The 26,477-nt window shown below is 28.8% G+C and overlaps 4 protein-coding genes across 4 annotated transcripts; 1 reads left to right on the plus strand and 3 right to left on the minus strand.

Moving 5' to 3' along the window:
• Positions 1–1,105: 1,105 nt before the first annotated feature.
• On the minus strand, positions 1,106–2,337 carry HELRODRAFT_137178 (hypothetical protein; the record flags this gene model as incomplete). The annotated part of the gene is made up of 4 exons (XM_009011211.1): positions 1,106–1,234; positions 1,776–1,824; positions 2,071–2,147; positions 2,290–2,337. Coding segments are annotated over 4 exons (303 nt in total), but the record flags the coding sequence as incomplete, so codon positions are not given.
• Positions 2,338–3,164: 827 nt separating this feature from the next.
• On the minus strand, positions 3,165–7,322 carry HELRODRAFT_150593 (hypothetical protein; the record flags this gene model as incomplete). The annotated part of the gene is made up of 5 exons (XM_009011212.1): positions 3,165–3,288; positions 3,613–3,794; positions 4,802–4,951; positions 6,683–6,740; positions 7,225–7,322. Coding segments are annotated over 5 exons (612 nt in total), but the record flags the coding sequence as incomplete, so codon positions are not given.
• Positions 7,323–13,399: 6,077 nt separating this feature from the next.
• On the plus strand, positions 13,400–13,909 carry HELRODRAFT_62837 (hypothetical protein; the record flags this gene model as incomplete). The annotated part of the gene is made up of 1 exon (XM_009011213.1): positions 13,400–13,909. A coding segment is annotated over one exon (510 nt), but the record flags the coding sequence as incomplete, so codon positions are not given.
• Positions 13,910–19,216: 5,307 nt separating this feature from the next.
• HELRODRAFT_105492 (hypothetical protein) lies at positions 19,217–26,085 on the minus strand (the record flags this gene model as incomplete). Its single annotated transcript, XM_009011214.1, has 12 exons — positions 19,217–19,649; positions 19,816–19,871; positions 20,660–20,799; positions 20,976–21,040; positions 21,885–21,981; positions 23,174–23,205; positions 23,408–23,465; positions 24,013–24,178; positions 24,321–24,394; positions 25,019–25,146; positions 25,387–25,545; positions 25,989–26,085. The coding sequence occupies 12 exons, from the start codon at positions 26,083–26,085 to the stop codon at positions 19,570–19,572; spliced, it is 1,152 nt and encodes a 383-aa protein (XP_009009462.1). The 3' UTR covers positions 19,217–19,569.
• Positions 26,086–26,477: the final 392 nt, after the last annotated feature.

Raw genomic sequence — 26,477 nt, forward strand, 5'->3', positions numbered from 1 at the left:
TGTGTAGGCAGGTGTATGAAAAATTATATCATGCAGTAATCAAAATTATTTTAAATAACTTGAATACATAGAAATTACTGTACATACTCACAAACTAAAAACACTTGAATTCATTAAAAATTATAATATACTGACAAAATTAAAAAGAATCTTTAAATGCATAATAAAATCTAATTATTATAAATAATAAATTCAATAAAAATTAAAAAAAAAGTGAGCAACAAAAAACTGACACGGAGCATTCAAAAGCTGAATCATTGCTGACATCAGTAAGAGTATTCTTGTACTGGCTTTCATGATCGGTGAGTAACTGACGATGATTAGCGTCAACATCATCTGCTTGTGTCGTTGCTGTTGTCGTTATTTGATGTTTCATCATGTCGCCAGCAATATCACTGGCGACAGAAGGGTGAAGTTGGAGTTTGTTGTTTTTGCTGTTGCTCTCTTCCCTGGCTGCTATTATGTACGTGCTGTCCTTGGCTGTTAGGCCTGCGTGATGAAGTTATGTTGCTGATCTGTTGATGTTATGTTGCTGTCCTGTTGATGTTATGTGTTAATGTTACGTTGATGTGATGTTGATGTTATGCGCTAATGTTGATGTTATGTTGTTACCATATGTGCTAATGTTGTGATGGCCGGTTTCAGTGAATCCAAATTGTCTCATTGTTCACAAATAAAGTCATATCAGAACTATATTTTAAATTACAACCGACAAAATATAGAGAAAGGAAATGACAATAATAATAATTGGTTCTTCATAATTCATCAAGTATATTAAAATAGAATTAGCAATAAATATATTATTTGTATAAGAAATTTTCTCGTAACTTCAGAGGTTTTAGAAGATATGATATGATATGATAATCAATACAGCAGATATTATTCGTTGAACGAAAAAAAAAAAAATAGTTATCGTGAAATCAAATTTGAAAATTACACAGCAATAAAAAATATGGACTTTAAAAAGTAATGCATTAAATTAGATAACATCATCTTTAACTAGTGGAAAAATCAAATTATCAAACAAAAACAAATAAATTTGTAAAATTGTAAAGAAATGAAGAAATAAAACACACGAACCAATCTGCTGGATGTGGAGAGATTGATTGGTGAAGTATGACCTCAGCTGATACAAATAAGTCATGACACTTAACTTGTCAGGAACAGCAAGTAACACCATGTCAGATGGCTCGAGGACTTTCGGAATTCCGAGATCGGCTGCTGTATCGAAGGCCTGAAAAATTTCAAAAGATTTCTTTACAATGCAAAAAATACTGAAACATAGCATTACGGTTCCAGTAGATCAAAAACGCATCGATTTTATGCTATTTACAGTGAGGTTAGTAAATGTTATCTGACAGAATACAGCTGAATAAATGACAACAATGATTTAAACTAACATTTCAGTCATACACTTATCTACATGAATTCTCTGACTGATGAATAAAGATGTGCGTGCATCTATCTATGTACATGCCCAGCTCATACAAAATTTGTTGTATTTGTTGTTTGCCGTCTCTCTCTCTCTCTCTCTCTCTCTCTCCCTCTCTCTCTCTCTCTCTCTCCCTCTTTCTCTCTCTCTCTCTCTCTCTCTCTCTTCACACTGATAACACACTCATTCAAAACCATAATATTAAAACAATGAACAATCCTGCTATAAAAAACGAGATAAAAATATTTTTTAAACTATTAATAATCACAAAAATGTTTTCTCAGTGGAATGAAACAAAGAAACGTGAAGAGAGGTTGTTGTTAACAACTCAACATCGACTTACGAGTTTGCAGTTGGATTTTATGTCCAATGGAGAGAGCGAATCGAAATTTCTGAAGAATAAAAAAATATATTGCAACTTCAAATCCATCAGTTATAAATAAATGATAACAAAATATTGAGGTACAAAAATTAGTTGTTTAAATCCTTTAATATTTGAAAAATTGAAAAATGTCTACTTGGAAATGAACCAAAATAAATTGAATAAAAAATATGAATTGCCAAATTAATTTTTGTGGTGAAATAAAAATATGCATCTGGACAATACAGGAAATTTAAAATGACAGCTGGTTTCTAACATAAGATCAGGTCTGAACTTGTGAATGAGTGCACAGAATGCCATGCCATTTCTCCAGGACGTTGTCATGTTGGTCACCTGATCATTTTTCAGGGGAATTATCGTTAGGTAATAATAATTAACATTCCAATGACACAAACTATGAATGATATATAATCAGATAACAAAACGCCCAAAACAGTATCTTAACACATGAATATATAAAAATATGTGATCTGACCTTGACCCCTCGATAACCTTGAGTGACCTCCTTACACCACTCAAGCAGATCTACAGTTGGAGTTGAAGCAATGCCAGATACCACGGGCAACGTCGGTTTTGCAGACGGTAATGATGATGATGCTGCTGATGATGTTGATGATGATGGTGGAGCGTGATGAGGGGTCGGGCCAACCTGTATCTGTATTTAAATGTAATTCCATTAGAGCTTATTATGGGAATTTCGTATCGTTTAAAATGAAAAATGACAGAATTTTAAGAGTTGATCTAACGGATTGATTAAGTTTCAATTCCAAGGAATCTCTTTTTGATTGGAGGTACTGATCAGGACTATCGTATTTATCAGGTGTCGCTCTGCAGGTGAGTAACAAGCATATAATCATCAAATCAATTGAACATTTATAAACCCTAAAACAAACTTTTCATCATAATCACTAGATGAATGGGTAAATATTCATTATTGAACATTAATAATAATCACCTCTTATCATGGCCACCAGTATCTGAATAACCATTGTTCAAATTCTGTTGCTGCTGTTGTTGTTGTTGTTGATGTTGATGATGATTTTGTTTTTCGTTTTGTTGTTGACATTTGTTAGGTGTGCTCGATATGAAACGATGGGACGACGAGAAGGAGCTATCACCTTCAGAGCCATTGGACATATGAGAATTCACCATCAATTTGTCGTGCTGTTTTATGGGCGTCACTCCAGAGATGGAACTATTTATAGAGGAGTCGAAGTTGTTCGCCACATGTGCAACATCTCTTCTTCTAACTGTACCAACTGGACCATCTTTATCATTCAATTTGCCACCATCGTCGTCATCTTCGTCGTCTTCCTTGTCATTTGAGAATATTTGGAACTTAACAGCGGCTTGTGCAACGACGTCGTCATCGTCTGGAACATTTTCGTCATCTTCATCGATGTCATCCATGTTTCCAACGTCACCTAACTTATCCATGCTCATGAGACTCGCCATACTCTGCATGTCGTCATCACTACTCCCGACCATTTGTGGCCGAGAACAAATTGTTAAGATATCATAAGTGTACAAATGAAGCTGAAAATGTTTAAAAAGGCATAGGACATTAATTAAAAATATTCAAACATAGGACGCAAATGAAGAATATTCAAAATATTTGAAAAAATTTGAAATAAAGGGATGATGAAAACCGGTGATAAAAATATGCAGCATGTACTAAAATCTTAATGAATACAAACAACACTCATAACAAAAATAATCATTACAATTATAGCAATAACAAAATCAATAAAAAAAAAAGAAAAAAGTAATAAAAAGTAAAAGAAAAATATGAACTAACGTGGCATTTCCTTCCCTAATAAGCATGGAAGAGACAGTTAGTTGAAGCCTTCCAGACAAAATCTTCTTGGAGACAGGCTTCAACTTTAGGTCAACGTCCTTCTGTAGTGGAACAGTGCCAGCGTAGTCCTTCATGTTCATGCAAGCTGTGGCCAGTTGTTTGCGACGACCTTTTTTGTCGTGCTGCAATTGGTTGTTGTGAAAGTTTTAGGTTAGATCTTTATATGTGTATTTGTGTATTGTAAGATGCTTGGGTGTGTGTTGTTGTGTTGTTTGTCTGTGTGTCTGTGAAACTAAAAAAGTCTGTATGTGTGTGTGCGTGTGTGTGTGCGTGTATGAGTGTGTATGTGTGTGTGTGTAGTTGTGTTTGTTCGTAAAATCAAAAGTGATTTTGTGTTTTTTTTAAATGTAAAAAAAGTTTCATGCATGCTACATTGTCAAGCATTAACTATATAATAGTACTAATTTGCCAAATAGCATCATTCTGAAATTATATGAATTAGTTTGACATATTTTATATTAATTTATATTATCACAATATAATATGTGTTACTGATAAAGTGTACAATAAGAATATAATTTCATTGAATCATAGCGTATTTACTGATGTCATCATCATCATCATCGTTATCACCATTATTATTGTTTGTGACAGAGTTTAAAATCCATAAAAATAAGGAACATTAAAGATATATAAATCACTCCATCATCCAACAACAATAAAAACCAAAATAATAATAATAATAACAACAACGACAACATCTCTTGCTAGATGTGATGAATATCATTATTTCAAAAAATAGGAGGCTCATTATCTCATTCATCACAGTTAATGTTGACAACAGATACCAACACTTAATAATTAATTACACATCTACACACATATATGTACTGCACACACAAGCATATAAACACATATGTAGAGTGCAAACGTAAGTACAGTACACACATGCAAACAAATGTGTACAAAATGTGTACAGTACACACATATCTGCATAACCATCTCCAGTTCATTTTTCAATACACTTCCAGTTGACTCAATAAAAATTAAGAGAACATTTTAAAATATAAAATATAAAGAAAATAATGTTGCATTAATTAAAGGTACCAAACCTGAAGTGAGATGTTAAAATATACCTCAAAAGTAAACTTTAATCTGAATTTAATTGAAACGAAAAAAAAATCCTTACATCTTCAATTGTGAAGATCCATTCCTTATCTTCATATACATTTGTCTTGCTGCTTTTAAAAAGGGTGACCGTGATTTCGACATTCTCTGGCACAGGCCAGGACACAATGCCCATGTAGGGATTGTCCAGTGTCGGCTCCCAGGTGTGCAGCTGCGTCATATGAATGGCAGTTATTATACTTTTTTTGCTAAAATTGCCTATTAAACTTTTAATTGCTTATTTGCTTGTACTACAATTTCAAAACCATTTTTAAATTATTTGTTAAGAATTGAGAACAAATGACAACTAAATAATACACTGTGAAAAGATAATTTCCTTATTAATAGGACTCATTTGGTGATTAACTATCTAATTTGTAATATTTTAATTTATGTATGTGAACAAAATATTTTTGTCAGTCTAATTAATTGAATAATTTTGATGAAGATAACATTCTCAACAATTTAAAAGCAAGCTATACAAATTTTATTGTAAATGCACCATGAAAAAATAATTGCAAAAATTTTTAAACAGCATAGGTCAACACAGAGAAACATCAAAGAAATAATGAAAGAAAGAACCAATCATCACCATTAAGCGAAAAATGTCACACATGTTAATAAGTGTACAGTACATACAAACAATTCATTGAATTCAATCTAAAGGCATCTTAGTAGTGTATGCAAGTAGGTTGTTTCAAAGGAAATTTTAAAAAAATGTTTGTTACATCCTTACATAAGGGATTTTCAGTTATCAGCAACACGTTTTACTGCTAAGTTTGTATCTTATCAACAAATCCTTTCTCCTAATTGTTTAAAATTAAAAAAAATTGTTTAAAAAATTGCAATGTTTTAAAAATCAATGATACTATCTACATTTTAAAAGTTTGATATTTTCACATTAACAATACTATAGAGAAAAATAGATGTACCCAATAAAATTCTACATTCTAATGGTTGCAAGTTAAAAAAAAATCACATTGCAAAATGATCTTATTATAAGAATCATTATCACTAAAATCACTTTCCACATCATCATCATCATCGTCATCATCATCATCATCGTAAACATAATCCAGGATATCATTGTCACCACCATCAATACTATAATCTCTATCATCCATCTGTATTCTCTTTATGGTTTTCATCACCATAGTAGATAAACAACAACAATTTAGAAAACCATCAAAACATCAAAAAATATAAAATACAAAAAGACACAGGCAATAACAAAAAAATACTAACTAAATATAATTTAGTCAACAACTTTGGAAAATGTATTAAACATAATAAAAAAAATAGAAAACACAAAAATGTATCCATCAACAAATACAAATATGTCTAGAAAACAAAAACAGAGCAGAAATAGTAGAATGAAGAAAAATTGTAAAAAATAAAAAATGAGATGTCAGATGTCCCAATGAAATCCTAACCATAAATCAAAATGATGACATATAATGATTATTTATTGAAAGAGAGAGAGAGGGAGGAGTAATGGAGAAAACATAAAACAAATGAATCATACCATGACAGAAAATAAATAATTAAATCAAATTTTTAGTTATAATTATTTATTATAGCAAAAACATTGAATGAATCAATGCTATTTATTACATTGAATAAAATAATTAAGCAAAAAAAATTATATCAATTAAAGAAAATTTTCATATATACAGAATACAATTATATTAAAATTATTAGATTAATTAATGTAACTAGTGATTTCTGTTTAAATTTCAAAAGTAAAAAATTTAAACTCTATAGTCTATAATTAATTAAAATTAGTCAATAATTAAAACAATTAATGAATGTATATAAAAATTAATAGATGATACATTTAAATACATAATATAATCAATGGAATATGCATACACAAATATAAATGAAAAAAATTATAATTCACCTCTGAACACTTCCTTCTGTTCCTCCTCATCCAGACAATGCATATCTTGTTCGGCTGCCTAGAACACAAAATCAAATCAAATAAACATTTTGAGTTTTAAATTGATATTAACCTGAAATAGTGTTTGATAAAAGATAAAACCATCCCATAACTCACAAAACTTAATTAGTTACCTCATTGGAGAATAAAAATTCATTCACTTTTAAATCTATTAAATTAATAAGACATATGGAATATAATGAATAAAGTAGAGATCTGTCAATCTATCAAAGCATAAAAGACTAACTAAAGAAAACAAACAATTTTTTATGGTGCATATCATAAAAAGTTTTTTGAGAACAATTTCCATCTCTAACCAGAATTAGATCAATTAATTTGTACTGTAATATATACCATCATTGTATTGCATGGTGGTATAATTTTTTTTATTAATAAGATAATGATTTGCCATAGATTAAAAAAAAACAGAATAATTACAAATTACATTCATTCAAGACTCAAGAGTAAACAAAATACAAAATAAAATAAATATACTACTTTACCATTTCTTGACGCACTCAATAGACAATTCTCTGTAGGATGTTGTAAACTGATATTTGGAAGCTCTCTTTCCAACCCTTTGCAACCTTTTCCATACACTCATGTTTTTATTTAGATGAAAATATAATTTTCAGAAGCTAATACTTCACAAGACTAAATAGAGTCAGACTAATTGGCTGACTTATGGTTGGCTAACTTGGCTGACTTGCATGCAGAATGTATGTGTACGTGAACACGTAGTGATGCTGAGATACCAAAACATAAAAATGAATAAAATATAGTAATATTACCGTAAGTTCAATAAAAATTACTCGAAATTTATTTTGAAATAATGTAAAACATCGTAACAACACATAATGTACATACAGTGGCAGACTAACTTTGTAAGTAAATAAACGCATGAAAATGCTATTTTTATTAACAAAATCGAAACAATTTGTTATAATATAATTGATATAATATTATTTATATGTATCTGAACTATAATTGTATTAAAATAATGTGATACTTGCTTCAATGTCACAAAATATAGTGGCTGACTTTTCACAAAAACACAAATTTTCTCAACTTTATCAATACAGTTTGTAGAAATACAATTGAAATAATATTCATAATATGTATTTGATCGATTGCATTGATTTAAAACAATGCAGTACATCACGACAGTGTCACAAATTATAGTGGCTAACTTGAGATGATTATTAACGAACACAGTATTTGGCTGACTGTTCACAAAAAAAAACAAAAAACAATTTTTTTAATTTAATCAACACAATTTGTTGAATTAAAGCTGTTAATTGCGCCTATGTCAAAAAATATAATGCCTGACTTGAGATGTTTATGAAAAGGGCCAGAAAAAGCAAATGCAGATTTAGTAATTGGTGTTTAAAGAGAAAAAAGTAAAGAGAACAAGAAGACGATTTTAAGTTTAGGTTCAGTTAATATAACTGATAAGTACTTAAATTGAGGCTTATACATTAATGTCCGAATTTTAAAAATTATTCAATTTTTGTAGACAACCAATGCAATAGAACAAAATATGAAAAAAAGAGAGACGAGCAACCAGACGAACTACTGCAGAGTTAAAAGCTTTATTTAAAGGATAGTGTAAATTAGAGCCCGCGCGGTTGGAATTTTCAAAAACCGCAACCGCACAAAACCGCAACCGCACAAAACCGCAACCGCAGCGTCGAAAACCGCAACCGCACAAAACCGCCGAAAACCGCACCGCAAGAAATGAAAAACAACATTAATGCTTTTATTGACATTATAAATCACAACTATCCACATCCAAATCACTGTTACTCTTCTTAATAAATAACGTTTGTCAATTTTGTATGGATTTAAACTGGACCGTCTCTTTTGCAGTGTATAATTGAGAGATGATCCTACCCTTTCTTTATCAATTACATCTACCTGTGGATCAACATTTTTTACCTCGGACATTTTTATAAAATAATCGATAATTAACCACGCCGTAAATAAAATAACTACTTCTTTCAAAGTAAACAGGAAAAAGAAAATGGTTGCTTCAACGGCTTCCAAAGATATTAAGATTTTAATATATAAAATTATTACAATGATAATGCAATTTTTAAAATGTTATGGACGAACAAAAATATTTAACGCTATTTTTGCGGTCACCGCGGTTTTGATAAAAAAAACCGCGCCGCGGAAAAACCGCATATTTCAAAACCGCAACCGCGTAAAACCGCATGATTTTGCACCGCAACCGCAAAAAACCGCGGTTGCGGTGCGGTTTTTGCGGTTTAAACCGCGACAACCGCAAACCGCGCAGGGCTCTAGTGTAAATCAGGAAGCAAGTTACAATAATCAATCCTAGAGCAATGTAGAGCAAGTTACAATAATCAATCCTAGATAAAACTAAAGAAGTAACAAGAAAAAGTAGGATCGTCAAGAAAAGGCAAAAGTTATTCTATTGTACGTAGTTGAAAGTAAGAACTTTTATAACACTTATTCTGAGAAGAAAGAGACATGCTAGAATCAAAGATAAGGACTAGACTACGAAACTTATGAGAAACATCAAAAATCAAGAGTTTTAGAATCAGGTAAAATAATAGAAAAAATAATAAAAAAGCGTTTAGATTTATTAAAACAAATTAATTCAAACATAAAGATTTAATTTAAGATACATAGAGTCAGACCAAGCGATAATTGAAGATAGATATAGAGATAGTGCGTGTTCAGTAAAACAGGTTTCCTTTACCAAATTATAAATTTTCATGCTCAGAAGAGTACTATATGAATTTAAAGAAAAAATTCAGCTTAACTTACTACATCAGCGTCCCATTCCAAAAAATCAATCTACTATGCGTCTTCATTAATAGTTAATGACAACTATTCTCTCGATTCAAGGTACCCTATATCAAAAACTTCGAAATTTCGACTGCAAAATTAGTCATTTCATGCTCAGAATATTAAGCACTACATCAATCTAGATGGGAAACTACCAGCTTAATTCACTAAGTCAGCCAAAAATAATCAAACCATAAACCGTGTTCTCGAATTCATTATGCCCTATGTATTCGGTAGTTTCAAGATATTAATTACCAAATGATACATTTTCATGCTCACGAGATTGAGTAGCTTACTACATGAATCTAGTAGAAAAATAAAAATACTAGCTTAATAAGTTATATCAGTACCAAATCTAAAAAAATATTTAACTATGGTTTGTGTTCAATAATCATAATGATAACCATTTGGTTGATTAAAGATATATAGCAATATATATAAAACGTCGGGATTTCCATTATCGAACTAAACATTTCCATGCTTTGGAAACTGGATACTACTTGGATCTAGTAAAAAACTACTTGTTGACTTCACTATGTCAGTGCTACATTCAAAAATATATTGAACAATAGCGCGTGTTTACTGATACATAGTAACTAATACGTCTATTCAAGGTAGTAGGGTAATATAAAAACGTCAAAATTATATAAAATTATACATTTTCATGATTTAGTACTACAAGAATTTAGTAAAACACTGCTAGCCTAAACACTATATCAACGTCATTTTCTTAAAAAATCGAACGAAAACAGCGGAATTATTATTTTAACAACTATATTGAAAGATTGGAACTTAAGCGATGATAAATGTAAATCTAAGACATCAAAAAGGAAGCGAAAATCATGAATGCCCGGCCAAATGAAGGCACGATGTTGCTCTCATGTGATAATGCGTCATGCGTCATAGAGTTGAAAAGTTATGATTCTATTAAAATAATTTCAACAGAAAAATACTAAAACTGTTTTAACTAATAATTATATTTTGAACAAAGGTATACATCTATAATTTTATTTTAAATCAATTTTGTTGTCAATCTCTTGTTTACTTTTAGTTGGCCAGCGATAAAACTTCCGACTTTTATAAATAATTTACGTAATAGAGGTTTTATACGAGAAATAATTCTTTAAAATTGCTTTTGAACTTTTCAATAAGATAAATGTTAATTTTAATTAATGAAAAAATAGAATTGATTTTTTTAGAATAATATAAAATGGCTGAAGTGTCAGGACAACAGAATTCAGTGAATACTCCTGATCAAAGTTCGAACCATTGTTTTATTTTTTTAATAATTTTTTTAATCTTCTCATTTTTATAAAAACGTTATCAATATTAAAATGCATTGTTGGGCAATTTATTAATTTCAGCTGAAGCTCCAACTGATGAAAAAATTGCAGTCGGTGTCAACTGTCAGGTAGGGTCAATTTCCTTTCTCTTCCGTTTTCTTTTAATTGTCTTTTATTTAATTTCTAATAATAATATTTAACATTATAAATATAAAACAAAATTTGATTTTCAGAGTAGGCTAAACAAAATAAATATTTCAATTTTAGTTAGTATAGTATTATTCTAAAAAAATCTAATATGCTGTCAGAAAAATTATTAAAATCATTCTTGTCATTTTTATCTTTTTGTGTAGAAATTCAGTAATTTATTCCTTTTGTTTGATTATTTTTCTAGTTGGTAAGGGTAGGATTTTCTTGTTGTTATTTACACTTATATTCAGATAAGATACTGTACACATAAAATGAATTGAAACATAAATTGAAAATAAGTTGAAAATATAATGTAAATTGTGTGTTGAATAATTTATCATTTACCAGTTACATTTATAAATTTTTTTATTTAAATTTTAGCTCATTTAAATTTTTTATAATTTTATTTATTTAACCATTAATTATTTTTTGATCTTTTCATAAATATGATCATAAGATTTTTATGATTATTTTTAAATAACATTTTTTATTAAACCAATTTAATTCTTATAATAAGGTAAGGTAGTAATGCACATGCACACACACACTTACACACACACATATATATTAATGTATATATATATATATATATATATATATATATATATATATATATATATATATATAGTTTTAAAATATCAGCATTACAAGCATTGTTCAATTTGCAATTGAGTTTTTCAGTTTTTTATACATAAAATTTCAGTACATTATCATGTTTGTTCAGTTCATAAGCAATGTTTTTATTAATTTTTTGCATTGTTGTTTAAATATACGTGTACATTATAACATAAAATGCTTTTTTGACAATCATTTGTCACCATCAGTGTTGAATATGAATTTTGAAAATCCAAAATCCATATTCAGCGTTGATGATGACAAATGATTGACGAAAAAAGCTTTCATGTGTAATATTTATTAGTAGGATTTGTTAATCAGTCATTATACTTTTTATTGAACCAATTTAATTCTTATAATTAGGTGAGGTAGTAATGCATATGCACACACACACACACACTCACACGCATATTTATATATATTTATGTCGTATATATATATATATTTATATTATAGATGAGCTATTTATTAATTTTTTGCGTTGTTGTTTAAATATACTTGTACATTATAACATAAAATGCTTTTTTGACAATCATTTGTCATCATCAGTGTTGAATATGAATTTTGAAAATCCAAAATCCATATTCAGCGCTGATGATGACAAATGATTGATGAAAAAAGCTTTCATGTGTAATATTTATTAGTAGGATTTATTAATCAGTCATTATACTTATACTGTATTTATAATTAATATTTTGTTCTATTCAATATAAAGATTATTTATTTGCAGTTGATAAGTAAGTTCTGCTTTGTGCATGAGTTACAATTTGTTTTTTTTTGTAGGATGAAAACCAAGAGCTTGCAGAAGGAGTGGAAAACACGCAGTACGTAACTAACTATCAGCAGCAGTTTGTAATGCCCTTCACACCTGCTTCCCCACAAAATGTCCCATGGTACCCCGCAGACTCTGGTGCCTTAAATGGTACTTACACATATGCACCTCCATACTACCCGTACAGGAGTATCGATGGTTATGGCTGGTACCCTGGACCGGAATATTCAACTGATTGGAACTCTGGAACATTAAACTCTCCTATCTATGCCCCTCCAGAAAATTATTACTACGTCGATGGCAGTTATGCTCTCCCTGCTACCACCAGCATAATTGGAGTGAATGGAGAAACGTCAGACATCAGGGCACTCGAGCAGTCATTTACTCAGTTGGGCTTAGAAAGGACTGTGGATGAAGCCTATACCAATCCTTATACCAACTGGAGCACAGTGTTGGGGCAGGTATATCCGTACAACAGTGTTGGGAAATTCATGGATTACAATTCATTCACTCCAAAAGGTTCTTTATGGAAGTTATTTTTTTAAATCGATTGATTGCTGCTATTGCTATCATTAATGTTTTTAATTAAATTTGTTGTCATCTGGTTGTTATTGCAGTCATAGTTGTTAAATAATCATACAGGCAATTTATATTTATCTTTGCATTAGATTTTCATCAACTAATTATTATCTATTTACCTCTAATACACAGTTTTTTTGCGCTACAAATAAGATTTTTGATATTTTTTCAAATATTTTATAATATTTATTTTATATTCACTAACTGTAAATGTAATCTCTTAAATCGTGCTATAATTCAGGTCAGTATTACAGATCAGGAAGCAGTGGTCGATATTGGAACAATGCTAACAGGGATAGCTCAAAGAAATCCCCTGACAAAACATCCGAATATTCAGATGCTGAAAACACTGCAAGTCCTTCTTCTGCAAATTATCTGGCCGACCATCTCGACCCCTCCCACTACTCTCATAAAGATTTCAATTGGGATTTGACTGACGCCAGATTTTTTGTCATCAAGAGTTACTCCGAAGACGACATTCACAGATCAATAAAGTATCAAATCTGGTGCAGCACTGAGTACGGCAACAAGAGACTTGATGCAGCCTACAGGGAGCGAGACAACAAGGGTAAGATCTATCTCTTCTTCAGTGTAAATGGCAGTGGACATTTTTGTGGAGTGGCCATGATGACTTCGGCACTTGATTATGAGAAGCAAGCCGGTGTTTGGGCTCAGAACAAATGGAAAGGTCAGTTCAGTGTTAAGTGGCTGTACGTGAAGGATGTACCCAACAGCCAACTTCGTCACATCAAACTGGAGAACAACGAGAACAAACCAGTCACAAACTCCCGTGACACTCAGGAAGTACCAGCAGACAAAGGCAAACAGGTTCTTTATATTATACATCAGTACAGGCACACCACTTCTCTCTTCGATGATTTTCAACACTATGAACAGCGTTTGGCTGATGATGCCAAGCTGTCTCCTCATTAATCTTCATTATCTCTATCCTTTTCTTTTTTGTTCATTTGTTTGATGGTTTATTATTAGGTGATCATCAATTTAAAAATGGTTGATTGGTTTAAATATCTTCTATCTACTTATTAAGTTTTTGTATTTATCAAATTCATTTATGGAAAAAATATTCATTTTTTAATTAATTTAAGTTTTTGCGAAATTTTTTTATCTTTACTTTCTTTACATTCTATGTATATGTTATAATTATTTGTAAATAAATAAATAATTCATTCATTCGTTCATTTATTTATTTTATTCATTCATTCATTGCTGTTGAATTTCTTACAAATAAAAAATATGCTAAACTTTTTTTTCATAATTACTTCAAATAATTTTTAATAATTTTTTCTTCTATCTGTATACCAATACTTACTATTCAACTGTTGTTTCACTGAATCACTTTTTATTTGGTCAACATTTTTTTTAAATATGGAAGCTCTAAATCGAGCTGTTTTATTGATCCTTTGTTGAAAATATTTATCAATTGATATTTCTATGAGTATGTGAATGTATCCTTACTTATGTCTTGTGTATTTTTATGTCTATGTACTGTAATTACATAACTATAAATTATTAACACACATACGTGAATAAAAATGTTTATATATATATATAAATATATATATATATATATATATATATACATAAATATTCACTTGTATATATATATATATATATTCACTTCTATATATATATATATATATATATATATATATATATATATATACATACATACATACATATATGTGTATTTATTTATTTCTATATATTCTCTGTATTTATATTTATAACTTGCATACATAATGGTGTAAATTGTGAGCTGATTCAAACATAATATTAATGTAAATTTATGTAAATATATCTATTTATTGTTTTAAAATATTTTTATTCAACAGGTTTCAGTAAATGTCTACATTGATTTTTTTCATTATTAATGTTTTTGTAAGCGTGAATTCATGTAAATAGATGTCCACCTATTATAGTTAGATGTTTGAAATAAATGATTGCGTATTTTAATTAACTTTATTTTGGCCAAAATAAAATTTTCGGTTTTCAGTTTTCAAATTAACTCACTTCTTTTGTCTTTTTTTAATTTTATTTGTTTTTTTTTCATTATAATGTTAAACTATTATGTTGGTTTTAAATTTCGTCATGTTTAACATTTTTTGATAGAAATTTAGTGCTTCTTGTAAGGTAGGTCACCATGGTTGGCTGGAAGCATTTAATCATTCATATCATCAAAGTTAACAAACTATATGTAAATTAACTAGAAGTATTGTATCGTTCAACTATAAATTTTGTTGTCTCATTATGTTTGTATATACTACTTTTGCATGTTTTTTTCATTATCTAACGTGAATCACATCTTTCTTTCTTTTGTAACATTTAGCCATTTTTTCAACTTTTTGGTTTTGGGTTTTGTTCCTAGCTAAATTTGGTTTCAGTTTTTAAATGGTCGCTAAGGTGCACTGGATTTAATTATTTTGTATTTGCTTTAATTAATATTTTCTAGATGTAATTAATGATTTTTTTCTCTTTACTTCAGTTTTTCATCAGTTTTATAAATTAAAATTTATACTTCCACTCAAACGAAGCTCACACTGACGCATTCTGTCTGACTTTTAACCACATCTTCTTCTGATGATAAGATTTTACTTGATACATCTCCATGCATAATCTGGAACGGAAGGTTTTTTCAATATGTTTTATGAATAATACATTCTTGAGCTTGAACACATTTGGCAAATTACATTTTACTATTAATGTTCTATAATTTGACAATAAAAAAAATTATGACAATTTTCTAAAATCAGTTTTTTCAATTGATGTGTTTTGTCCTGAACCAGGTCTGATTGTGCTTCTTCACTCCGGTTACTTCAATACTTCTGTTATTACCAACGATGTTTATCCATTTTTTAACCATTTCCATATCAGCATATTGAACTAACTCAACCGATCCACCATTTCATTTTCTATTTTTTCCTAGGCTAAACACTTATCAAATCAATAAACTTCTCAGCATCCAGGAAATAAAAACATATGAATCCGAATTTAACAATCAACTATTCCTCCTTCTGTGACTACATATTTTCCTTTCTTTTGACATTTTATCTACTTCTAACTTTCTCCAATCATATCTCTTTTACTTATATTTTTGGTTTCGTTAAGTGCGCCAGTTATGTTATAACTCTTAACTTTTAAACCTCTAATTCGTTCTTGTACAATACATACATAATACATGTGTGTGTGTGTGTGTGTGTGTGTGTGTGTGTGTGTGTGTGTGTGTGTGTGTGTATGCGTACATACAAATGCATATTTATTTATACAAATATATATGTATATACATATATATATATATATATATGTATATATATATTTATATTAGTATCTAGTCTAAAGTTGGAAAATTTGCCCAGTAGGTTTATGATGTTGCTTGCGAGTGCCTTCAAAACATAATTAACGTTATTCTTTTTCTCCGTATGCATGCCCAAACGCGCGTGCGTACAATGAAGATCAATTAGTTTTTATAATTGTATAATGATATCGCAGGATAAGTTCCCTTTGCTCTATCTAGTTAGCTATCCCCCTTTCAAAATTTGGTTATAATTTTATTTTCGTCATAATTCTTTACGAATAACATTTTTAATTAATTTATTAGCTTAACTATTTTGTCTATCAGTTAATATACTTTAGAATTTTAGTATATGTATTATACGGTGTAAAAGTTATTATTTAATGCTTGAAATCGTGTTAAGGTTTAACTCACGCGTATCTATATATATATATATATATATATATATAATATGTGTTTATATCTATCCATATTTGATTTGTTTATATATATATATATATATATATATATATATATATATATATATATATATATATATATATATGTTATATATATGTTTATTAGTACATTTGATAGCGGTTAGTTAAGCCATGCGGTATATATATATATATATATATATTTATATATATACACACATGTATATTGTACATATTTTAAATTGGTTATTATCAAATCTTATTAATTAATTAAGTGGATTAGTTAATTAATTAATTAATTTAATACCAAAGTATATTTTTTGGTATCTTTTCTTCATCGAACAATCGAAGCACATTTGTACTTTTTTTTATATATAAAACTGCAGATGTGCATGTATATGTGCTGAATGTATCATGTCACAGTTAAATTCTAACACAGACAAACTCATCATCACACGTTTAATCTAACCTATCGTTAAATTTAGATTAAATAACATTGGGCTGTAAGTACATTTATAGATTATTAAATAGATGAATAGAATGAATAAACGAATGAAAAGAAATATGTATCTATATAAATGTTAACGTTAATTTGTATATAGTATTTTGTGTTTAATAAATTTCGTGCCTAATTCAATAAATGATTTCTTACAATTTGATTAATCGTGATTCATTTAGTTACATATATATATGTGTGTGTATGTATATTATGTTTATATATATATAAATAAAAATATATTTCATTTTACATTTCTTTAGTTGAGATGTAGCTTTTCTTATATGGTGATATTATTGAAATTTCATTTGTACAATGGGATTTCAGATTCAACAGATAATAAATAATCTTACGAACATTATGTACAGAAGATAGGTGGTTTCCAGTGTTTTATGAGTGTAACTCCATCAATTTTTCCGTGTTTGATCGGTTAATTTTGCTTATTTCTTTCTTAACTATAGGCGTACATTTAATTTATTTATTGATAATGATAATAAAAAAGTTTAGACAACATTGAAAAAATGTAAAAATTTACTTAGGCACGCACGCTCCAACAATTAGTTATTAAATACGCGTTTATATATATATATATATATATATATATATATACGCGTCTTTATACATTACATATATACATATTCTCATATATATACACGCGTCTTCATACAATACATTGATTAAGAATATTTAATATACGCATTTGCTTTTATTCTGCGTATTTATTTATTTAGTTAAAAGGTTAAAGTTTTTGATAATCAATAAATTATTTTATTTTTATTTTTTTTATCATATTTACATCATTGGTTAAGTTAACTGAAATTATTATAAACACACCGTCAATTTAATATTCTACAGCTTCCGATTGCTTTTGTTATATTCATTCACACACGTTATATATATATCTAAGTAGGGGTGAGAATTTCTATTAATTTTTATTATATATATATAATATATATATATATCAACTATATGTTTGAGTGTGTTTATGAGTGTGTTTATGATATATATATATATATATATATATATATATATATATATATATATGCATGCATACATACCCAAATACATGTTTAACTTAGAGGATATGTATATCAATTATATTTAAACATGTTTAAACACATTTAATTACTTAGTGATTTTTTCTATTATATGTTTTATCAAGAATTTAACTTACTTTAGTTTTTGATTAATGGAAATAATTTTGAGAAATATAAATCTCTTGTACAATTATTGTGTTTAGTTGCTTGGATTTCGATTTATGAAAAGATATGTACATTACAAAACAGCGATGAACTGAACAATTGAAATGATGACCAATCCGACGTGTTAAATCTCCATCTCTGACTTGAATATTTATGATGAGCGATTTATAAAAATTCTAATGCAATTTTGAATTCAGAAACATATTGGTAAAGTTGGTAAACCTTTCACAAAATAGGAATTTTTTATTTTGAATCCCCATGGAGTCATTGATAATTTTTGACAATTGTTTCCATGTACTTATGTATAGGCTAAGGCTGATTTATGTTGGTTCAATATTCGTAGACAGTTGCTCAACATCCATCCATTTAATTTATCATTTGACGTTATCGGACCTTCATCGGCTTGAGCCTCAAACCGCGCTCTTAACACTAGCAAGGATTTATTACGTCACATTGAGATGGATTTGTCGGGTAGACAGAAAAGATGCAGGTGATTGGATAAAGAAAGGTAGAACTGTTGATATCATAAGACTAAAAAAAGTGGCCTGAAATCACACCTTGCACATCATAGCAGAGATAGAAAAAGACTTTAGACGAGCGATCGGCAAATGTCAGCAAGCGACAGAATCTTGGAGGATTGCTCAACCAATCCAGGACAAGCGCTTTATAAACTTTTTTGATAACAATATGTTGATGTCTAAATATACATATGTATATATAACATGAGTAAGAAGCTATCATTTGAATTGTGACAATTAACTGTTTCGTAAAAAAATAACAGGAAGAATAAAAATTCAAGTAAACAAAATTTTTTTTACACATTTATTGTCACGGAAAATGATGAATAATAAAATAATTACAGAAAAATAATTTTGAAACTTGGGTAGACAAATTTACAATTATACATTCGATATGACAGGCCCCCACCAGATGTTAGAGTTAACAAATTTACATTCTCTAATATTATTGAATAACGCCCACGACTTAAAAATTAGAAATTATAAAAAAATTTTTATTAGCATAACCAGTACCGAAGGTTTGTGTTAAAATCTATCACCCCTGTACAATTTTTTGGTTAATAAGTAAAATCCATAACAATTACAATAAATAAATTATGTTCATAGCTATATTTAAAAACGCCACGAAATGAACAATCGTAAAAAAATTTCCTAAGAAGCCTTCCCAAGCTCCATTTTCTTTTGAATGGCTCTTGAGGAATGATAGAGCAGAGAATCAAACAATCCTGCAACTGTATAGAATATTAAATGAAGATTAAACATGCTTGTTTATTTAACAAATAAAGGAATTATTTCATAAAAAGATGCCAACATTCAAGCATAATTAAAAAAGAAGCTAATAAATACATACATAAAACAAATTAATAAATCTTGAACCGGCGAAAATAAGAACATTACCTGTAAAAACACCGCCAACGATAGCACACACACCGGTCAAGAAATGAGTGAACGATCTGGGTAAATTATTTCATGCAATTTCCATTATGTTATTTGTATTGTTGTTTCATTCAATACATTGTATTTAAAGTTAAAGCCAGGAACAGAGAACATTAATCATAAAATGAAGTCAAATGTAAGTCAATAACGTTTAAAGCATGTGTAACAACAACAACAACAACAACACACGTTTAGACGACATTTTCCCCGAGATCGGGGGTTGCCGTTTGGCTACCTATGATGAAACCGAAATACCCCTCGACGCCATCCACATCTGTCACTCGCCTCAGTATCACGCAACCCCGCTTTCACCCTGTCCTTCTCCACCTGCTCTCTCCATCCCAATCGCGGACGACCCCTTCCTACCACTCCTTCAACCTCGAACTCCAACGCTCGCCTAATCCCGACCCTTTCATCCCTTCTCAACACATGTCCATACCACCGCAATCTCGATCTCCTTATCAATGTCACAAAGTCCTCATTCAGTCCCATCATTGACATCAGCTCTGTACTATTCCTCCTATCCTTCACTTTAACCCCACACATCATCCTCACCATAGCTCTTTCAGCCCTCTGCAGTACACTTTCCTCCTCTCTCCTCAACACCCAAGTTTCACCACCATATACCATCGCTGCTCTCACACATGCTTTATATACCCTCCCTTTCATCTTCACTGATCATTTCTTTCCACACAATACCCCACCCAGTTCCCTAAATTTAAAGCATGTGTAAATGAGTGAAATATAATTAATACATATTAAGTGTAAAATAACGAGTAAGACCAATAGAGATTGAAAAAAAGACCTTCGCTTCTCAGTGTATTTGACCATCATGGGAGAGAGTTCATAGGTGAAAAAGATGCCAGGCAGACCAGAGTCACCAAAGAAGCCAGTAGTGTAAATCTTTGTGTGCTTCGTAACCGAGTATTGGTTGGTGTATATCGTCTGAATGTGTTTACGTTATTTCAATTTATTACATTTCTATAACTTTCAAAACAGACACATATCATAGTTTGAAAAATCTTGATTTTAAAAATTTATTTATATCTTGGCTGATGAAATCGAAATAGTTAATAAATTGAAATAAATATGTTGATGTACAATAGAAAAAACGTTCAGACCTCTCCGTTCAGTTTGGAATACGTCGTTGGGACAACTTTCACATAGTAATGAAACATGGTCGACACTGGGTGATGGGTTGAAAAGTTAAAAACAGTAAATGTCACATTCTTATAATCATTTGAATGTTCTTAAAATTATTATTTGAAAAAAAACTGTCACATGCGTTACGTTCGTTACAAAATTTATTTTTAAAATTTGATCTGCTTGGATCCTTAGTATTTAATAAGCCTACCAATCTAAACAAGTATGATTGGCGCATTGCAAATTGATGCAGCTAAATTCAATTTCACGTTTGGATAATTTTTTGGTTTCGCTTTAATTTTGTAGCACCACAGTGAATTTGAACTGAAGCCTTTTCACTTCCTTCAATAAAAACCTTTAACTCTTTTCAAAAAAATTATTTTTCCATCAAACAATTACTTTTTTAAGAATGTAAATAAACCCTTTCCACGCTTCCAAATTGAGAAAAAAATTGTCAACTCTTTCAGTCAGTAACAATAACCATTCCTAACATAATATGATCAGCTCTATCAAAATTTCAAAATCTATAACAATTAATTCATACATCTTATAATTGTAGTATTGAAATTCTTCTCACAGATTTTTGAATTTAATTTCCATCACCTTTCAAGAGGATAATAAAAAATCCTCACAAAGATATTATGCCACTATCCTCAATATTTATTACAACCTACAATTTTTTAAACTGTTTTCAAACCTTCATCAACATTTTTTCAAAAATCCGACATTTTGATTTTTTTTTCAAAATGTGCTTGCCTAAAAAATTTAATAAAATGTTGACAAATGAGAAATAATTCACTCAGGCAAACTTTAAAATTCACTAAATAAACAGAGTTAAAAAGAGAATAGAATGAAGAACATGTAAACAGGAAGACAAAGAGTCTAACATTGATGAGCAGTAAGGACTGATCCATCTAGTGGGTTGTTTTGGCCTGGGTAGTCTTCACCAAATGAAAGGTGATTAACCGTGTGACTCGTGTTAAACTGTATTTGTGGATTTCAATAATACTAATTTAGCTGTAAGTAAATGAGCCTATAGATAGAAAAGATTGAATTAATAATGATAAATATATATTCTACACATATGTATAAAAAAATAATTATAAACAAAATAAATAATAAAAATATTATGTATTTATCTTCAAAGTGTATACATTTATTTGCATTAGCAGAAAAATGATTAAATATATTTTATCCAAATTATTCTATAAAAAAATCATTAATTATAATAAAAATTTAAATTTTGATGTAAATATTATGTATTTATCTTCAAAGTGTATACATTTATTTGCATTAGCAAAAAAATGATTAAATATATTTTATCCAAATTATTCTATAACAAAATCATTAATTATAATAAAAATTTAAAACAGAATTCTTCAAAGAAATAAACATTATGCATTATATATATATATATATATATATATATATATAATATAAAGCGTATAACATTTAAAAGGTGTAACACTGTAATGCAATAATACAGGTCTGAGTATTTTTGGATCAATAAAAACAAGGTCTGATGCATATGTATGAGATTCTGTCAATGTGTATAACATGTGTGTGTTGCACATTGTATATGTATGTATATGTATATATATATATATATATATATATATATATATATATATTACTTGAGGTTCTTTCATAAATTCAATCTTTGAGAAATTTTTTTAAAAATTATTAAATGAAATAAATTGAAATAATTGGAAATTAATAAGATGAATATTTGGAATCCTAGTATATGTTTATTTCAGATTTAGAAACAAAAGTTAATTTATTAACGCCTATAATAGTAATAGTAGTAGTTATAATAATAATAATAGTATAGTAGCAGTAAAAGTAGCAGCAGTAGAAGTAGCAGCAGTAGAAGTAGCAGCAGCAGCAGTAGTCGTAGTAGTAGTACAATAAATTATACATATTTGTGATTCAATGAAAATTAAAAAAAAACTTAAATTAAAATACATTTAACTCAATGAAATAATAATGTTGAAGTTTCCTAAAAATATATTACATCTGTTTTATTCAAAAATATAAATATATATTTCAATCTATAAAAACAAAAACGATTTAAAATAAAATTCCTTTAAATGTAAACGGAAACATGAAGATAATAACAAAGACTGTATAAAGATTTCTGTACATATATTAGAAATAATGAATAACAACCACTTACAGATGTTGTTCCAATTGCCTGCATGTCATGTACTGCAAAGAATTTTAAAATATTGGTCATATGATATATGATAAACTGAGACAATTGTAATATGGTCATTGAAACGTTACCAAATTAATGCTATGTTGTGAACATTAAAGAATATTTAATTTGTTAACATGTGAAGTGAATAATTTGTTTGCAATTTGTTAATATGAGAATTAAAATGAATAAATTCAGAAAGATGGAACTGACCGTGCATGTGGTTCTGTGAGAAGCTGACACCTGGAGCCATGTGGAAGTTCCCTGCCACCTTGCCGACAAACAGGTGTTGGTTTCACAAATTATAACATCAAGATCATGGTAAGTAACAATAAACAATTTATTAAAGTAACTGAGGACAAGGTAGAATAAACACAAAAGAACAACCAAAACGAATTATTTAGAAATAAATATGTTAATGAGAAACTCATGATAATATGAATGTGTTGTTATATTTAAATGAATTTGTTATATTCAAACAAATTAGCAACTAATGAAATAATTCAACAAGATAACAAAAAAACAATTCCATTTCAAAATTATCTGCTGGGAATACTGAGCCATGAGTTTTGAGAAAATTAAACCTAATAAAAGTAATAAGCATTGAGAAACTACATTAAGTCATTCAATTAACATTAATTTTTAATATAAAATCAGCAGCTGTAAAATACTTTTTACGTAAAAAAATGAAGAAAAGCTTAAAGTTATAAATAAAATATTGTTTATATCATCAATAATTCTTTTTTTGAATCAACCCTAAAAACAAAAAAATCTTTGTTAATAAAATATGCAGTGAAATGGAAGTTTAGGGTTCTTGCCTTGTTGACTTCAAGATATCCAAAGACAATGCATCCTTCAGAGAGTTGCTGTTTGATCTTTATCTTCATGTGGTCTCTCTTGCATTGTTCAATGTCAAGGTCAATTGAAAAAGCCCACCCTCTTCTTCTGTAGGCTTCCCTCACATCATCACATGTGTTGCAGCACCTGGATTGAAGGGGGGAGGTTAGTGAATGTATGTCTACGTGCGTTTATATGTATAGGCAAAAGGAAATGTTAAACTATTTATCTAAAAAAAAATTCTGAATGAAACGCAAATTAAAATTTGAGCAAAAATGATCTGAGGTACTTGATGTCGACTGTTTCAGCTCCATAACAACTTTCACATCTGTTTGGGTCTAGAGGAGCCACTGTTGACACTGTCTATTCAGATCATTATTGTTCATTCATTCATATTCATTATTGCAAATCAGTTATGACTGTTCAATATTTATTACCACTATTATTTTTATTATTATTACCACTAATTATTAATCATCAATCAATAATTATGAATTAGAAGGTAGATAAAATTAAAAAAAACCAAAACAATATGTGGAATAATATTTTTCAATAATGATTTGACAAATTTTAATACTGTGGCAAGCGTTGAAATGATAGGTGATTAAATACTGAATAATAGTTCAAAATCACTCACTGTGTTCTTTGATTTTTCATTGATGACTTTGAAAAGAAAAATTGAAACATAACATCAGTATATAAATATAGAATTAATATTTTAAAAGTGCTAAATATTATTTAATGATAAAAATATTTTCAACATGAAAAAATAAAGAACAATAACTTGAACAATAACTTGAACAAAATAAAAAACAAAATGTAACAAAGAGAGCAAAATATAAAGCAATTTTATTACTTTTATAAAACTAACACCCATTAAAATTAGCATTTCATAAAAAAAGGAGATTATAAAATATGTATATAAAATTTTACAACTCTGCTTAAAAATTCACTATGGGTACGAATGAGGAAATGAAACCAGGAATGATTGAGACCTTCTTTTTGAGGAGAGTCATCAATGAAAAAGCCCTTGTTGTCAATCCTCAACTTGTAGATGTTGTGGTCGACATCAATTTGTTGCTCCCCGGAAACGTCCATTGCATCAATCGTCAGAACTTTCAATTGTTTACAAAAAACTCAATAATACATAGTTTACCTTTACTACTACTATTAACATTATTGTTTTCTTAACAAGACATTTTTTACAAACTTCAAGAAATGGTTATTTATATATAACTAAAAAATAATGCATTATGAATGTTGCAATTATTTACGCTTTAGGATCTTAAAATTTTTCAATATTTTGAACATTGATGTTTTATTGACCAATTATGTTAACTTCAGCAGAAACATACATGAGCATCCAATGTGATGAAAGGTGATGTTCAAGTTAATTTTCAACTTTTGTCCCTTTGACACATCAACGAACAGTTCTGGCTGAATCTCATTTGTCATGAAGAAGATAAACTCACTCCAGAACAACAATGTCATGATCACTCCACTTATAATTGTAACTAAAATAAACAAATCAGTATAGAATTATTTATTATTTAAGAATCAACCATTGAAAGTTCTATAGAAAAATTTTTTTATATAATTTCTCAATTTCATAAAAAAATAAGCTGTCAATTAAGAAGAGAAAGGATAGATATATTTTATATTTTAATTTTGATAACAAAATCCATTATCAATTTTCATTATAATCAATTAGGAACAGTAAATTATTAGTAGCTAAGTAAGTAAGAATATGTGATAAAATTATTGATAGTTACTAATAACTAATTTAGTTACAATAATAAAATTATAATTTAAAAATCATATATTTAATGTGATTATTCAATTATTTGAAAAATAATACTTTTAAAAAATTAGTTCAGGTAATAAATTATTTATTCATATATATTTGAATAAAATGAGTTTTTTTTAATAAAAAATATTGAAAATTTAAATTTTATACTTGCAGCTCCTGCACATGTCTTAATGCGGAAATCATCTAATGTTTTAGGATAGGCGTCAAATTTACGCAAATTGCTAAAAAAAGCTCTGTGAAACATTTTTTATTTATACTAAAATTAATTAAAATTAAATGAACAAAACCTCATCAGACGAACGGCAAACTAGAAACAAAATAGAAGGAAATGTAGGTCCACTTTTAGTTTTATTCAATATGGATTTTAAATTGGAAATTAAATAATGATAGTGAGATCAATCAATAAAATTTGACGTCATTGATTTCCTCTCAGCTAAATATTTTGACGGGAGGTTTGAAACTTTTTTGTTACAACTTAAAATGACAAAAGTACATTTTAAATAGTGAAATGAAGTAATGAACTCACAGCCATGGATATATATCCATGCTCACAGCACAAGACGTCAAGTTGGTCTGGGTAATGGAAAAGTATTCGAATGGAAAAGTTAAATCTTGCCACTTTAAGATTTGTTCTAA

This window comes from Helobdella robusta (genome assembly GCF_000326865.2).
Source record: "Helobdella robusta unplaced genomic scaffold HELROscaffold_1, whole genome shotgun sequence".
NCBI classification, from domain to species: domain Eukaryota; kingdom Metazoa; phylum Annelida; class Clitellata; order Rhynchobdellida; family Glossiphoniidae; genus Helobdella; species Helobdella robusta.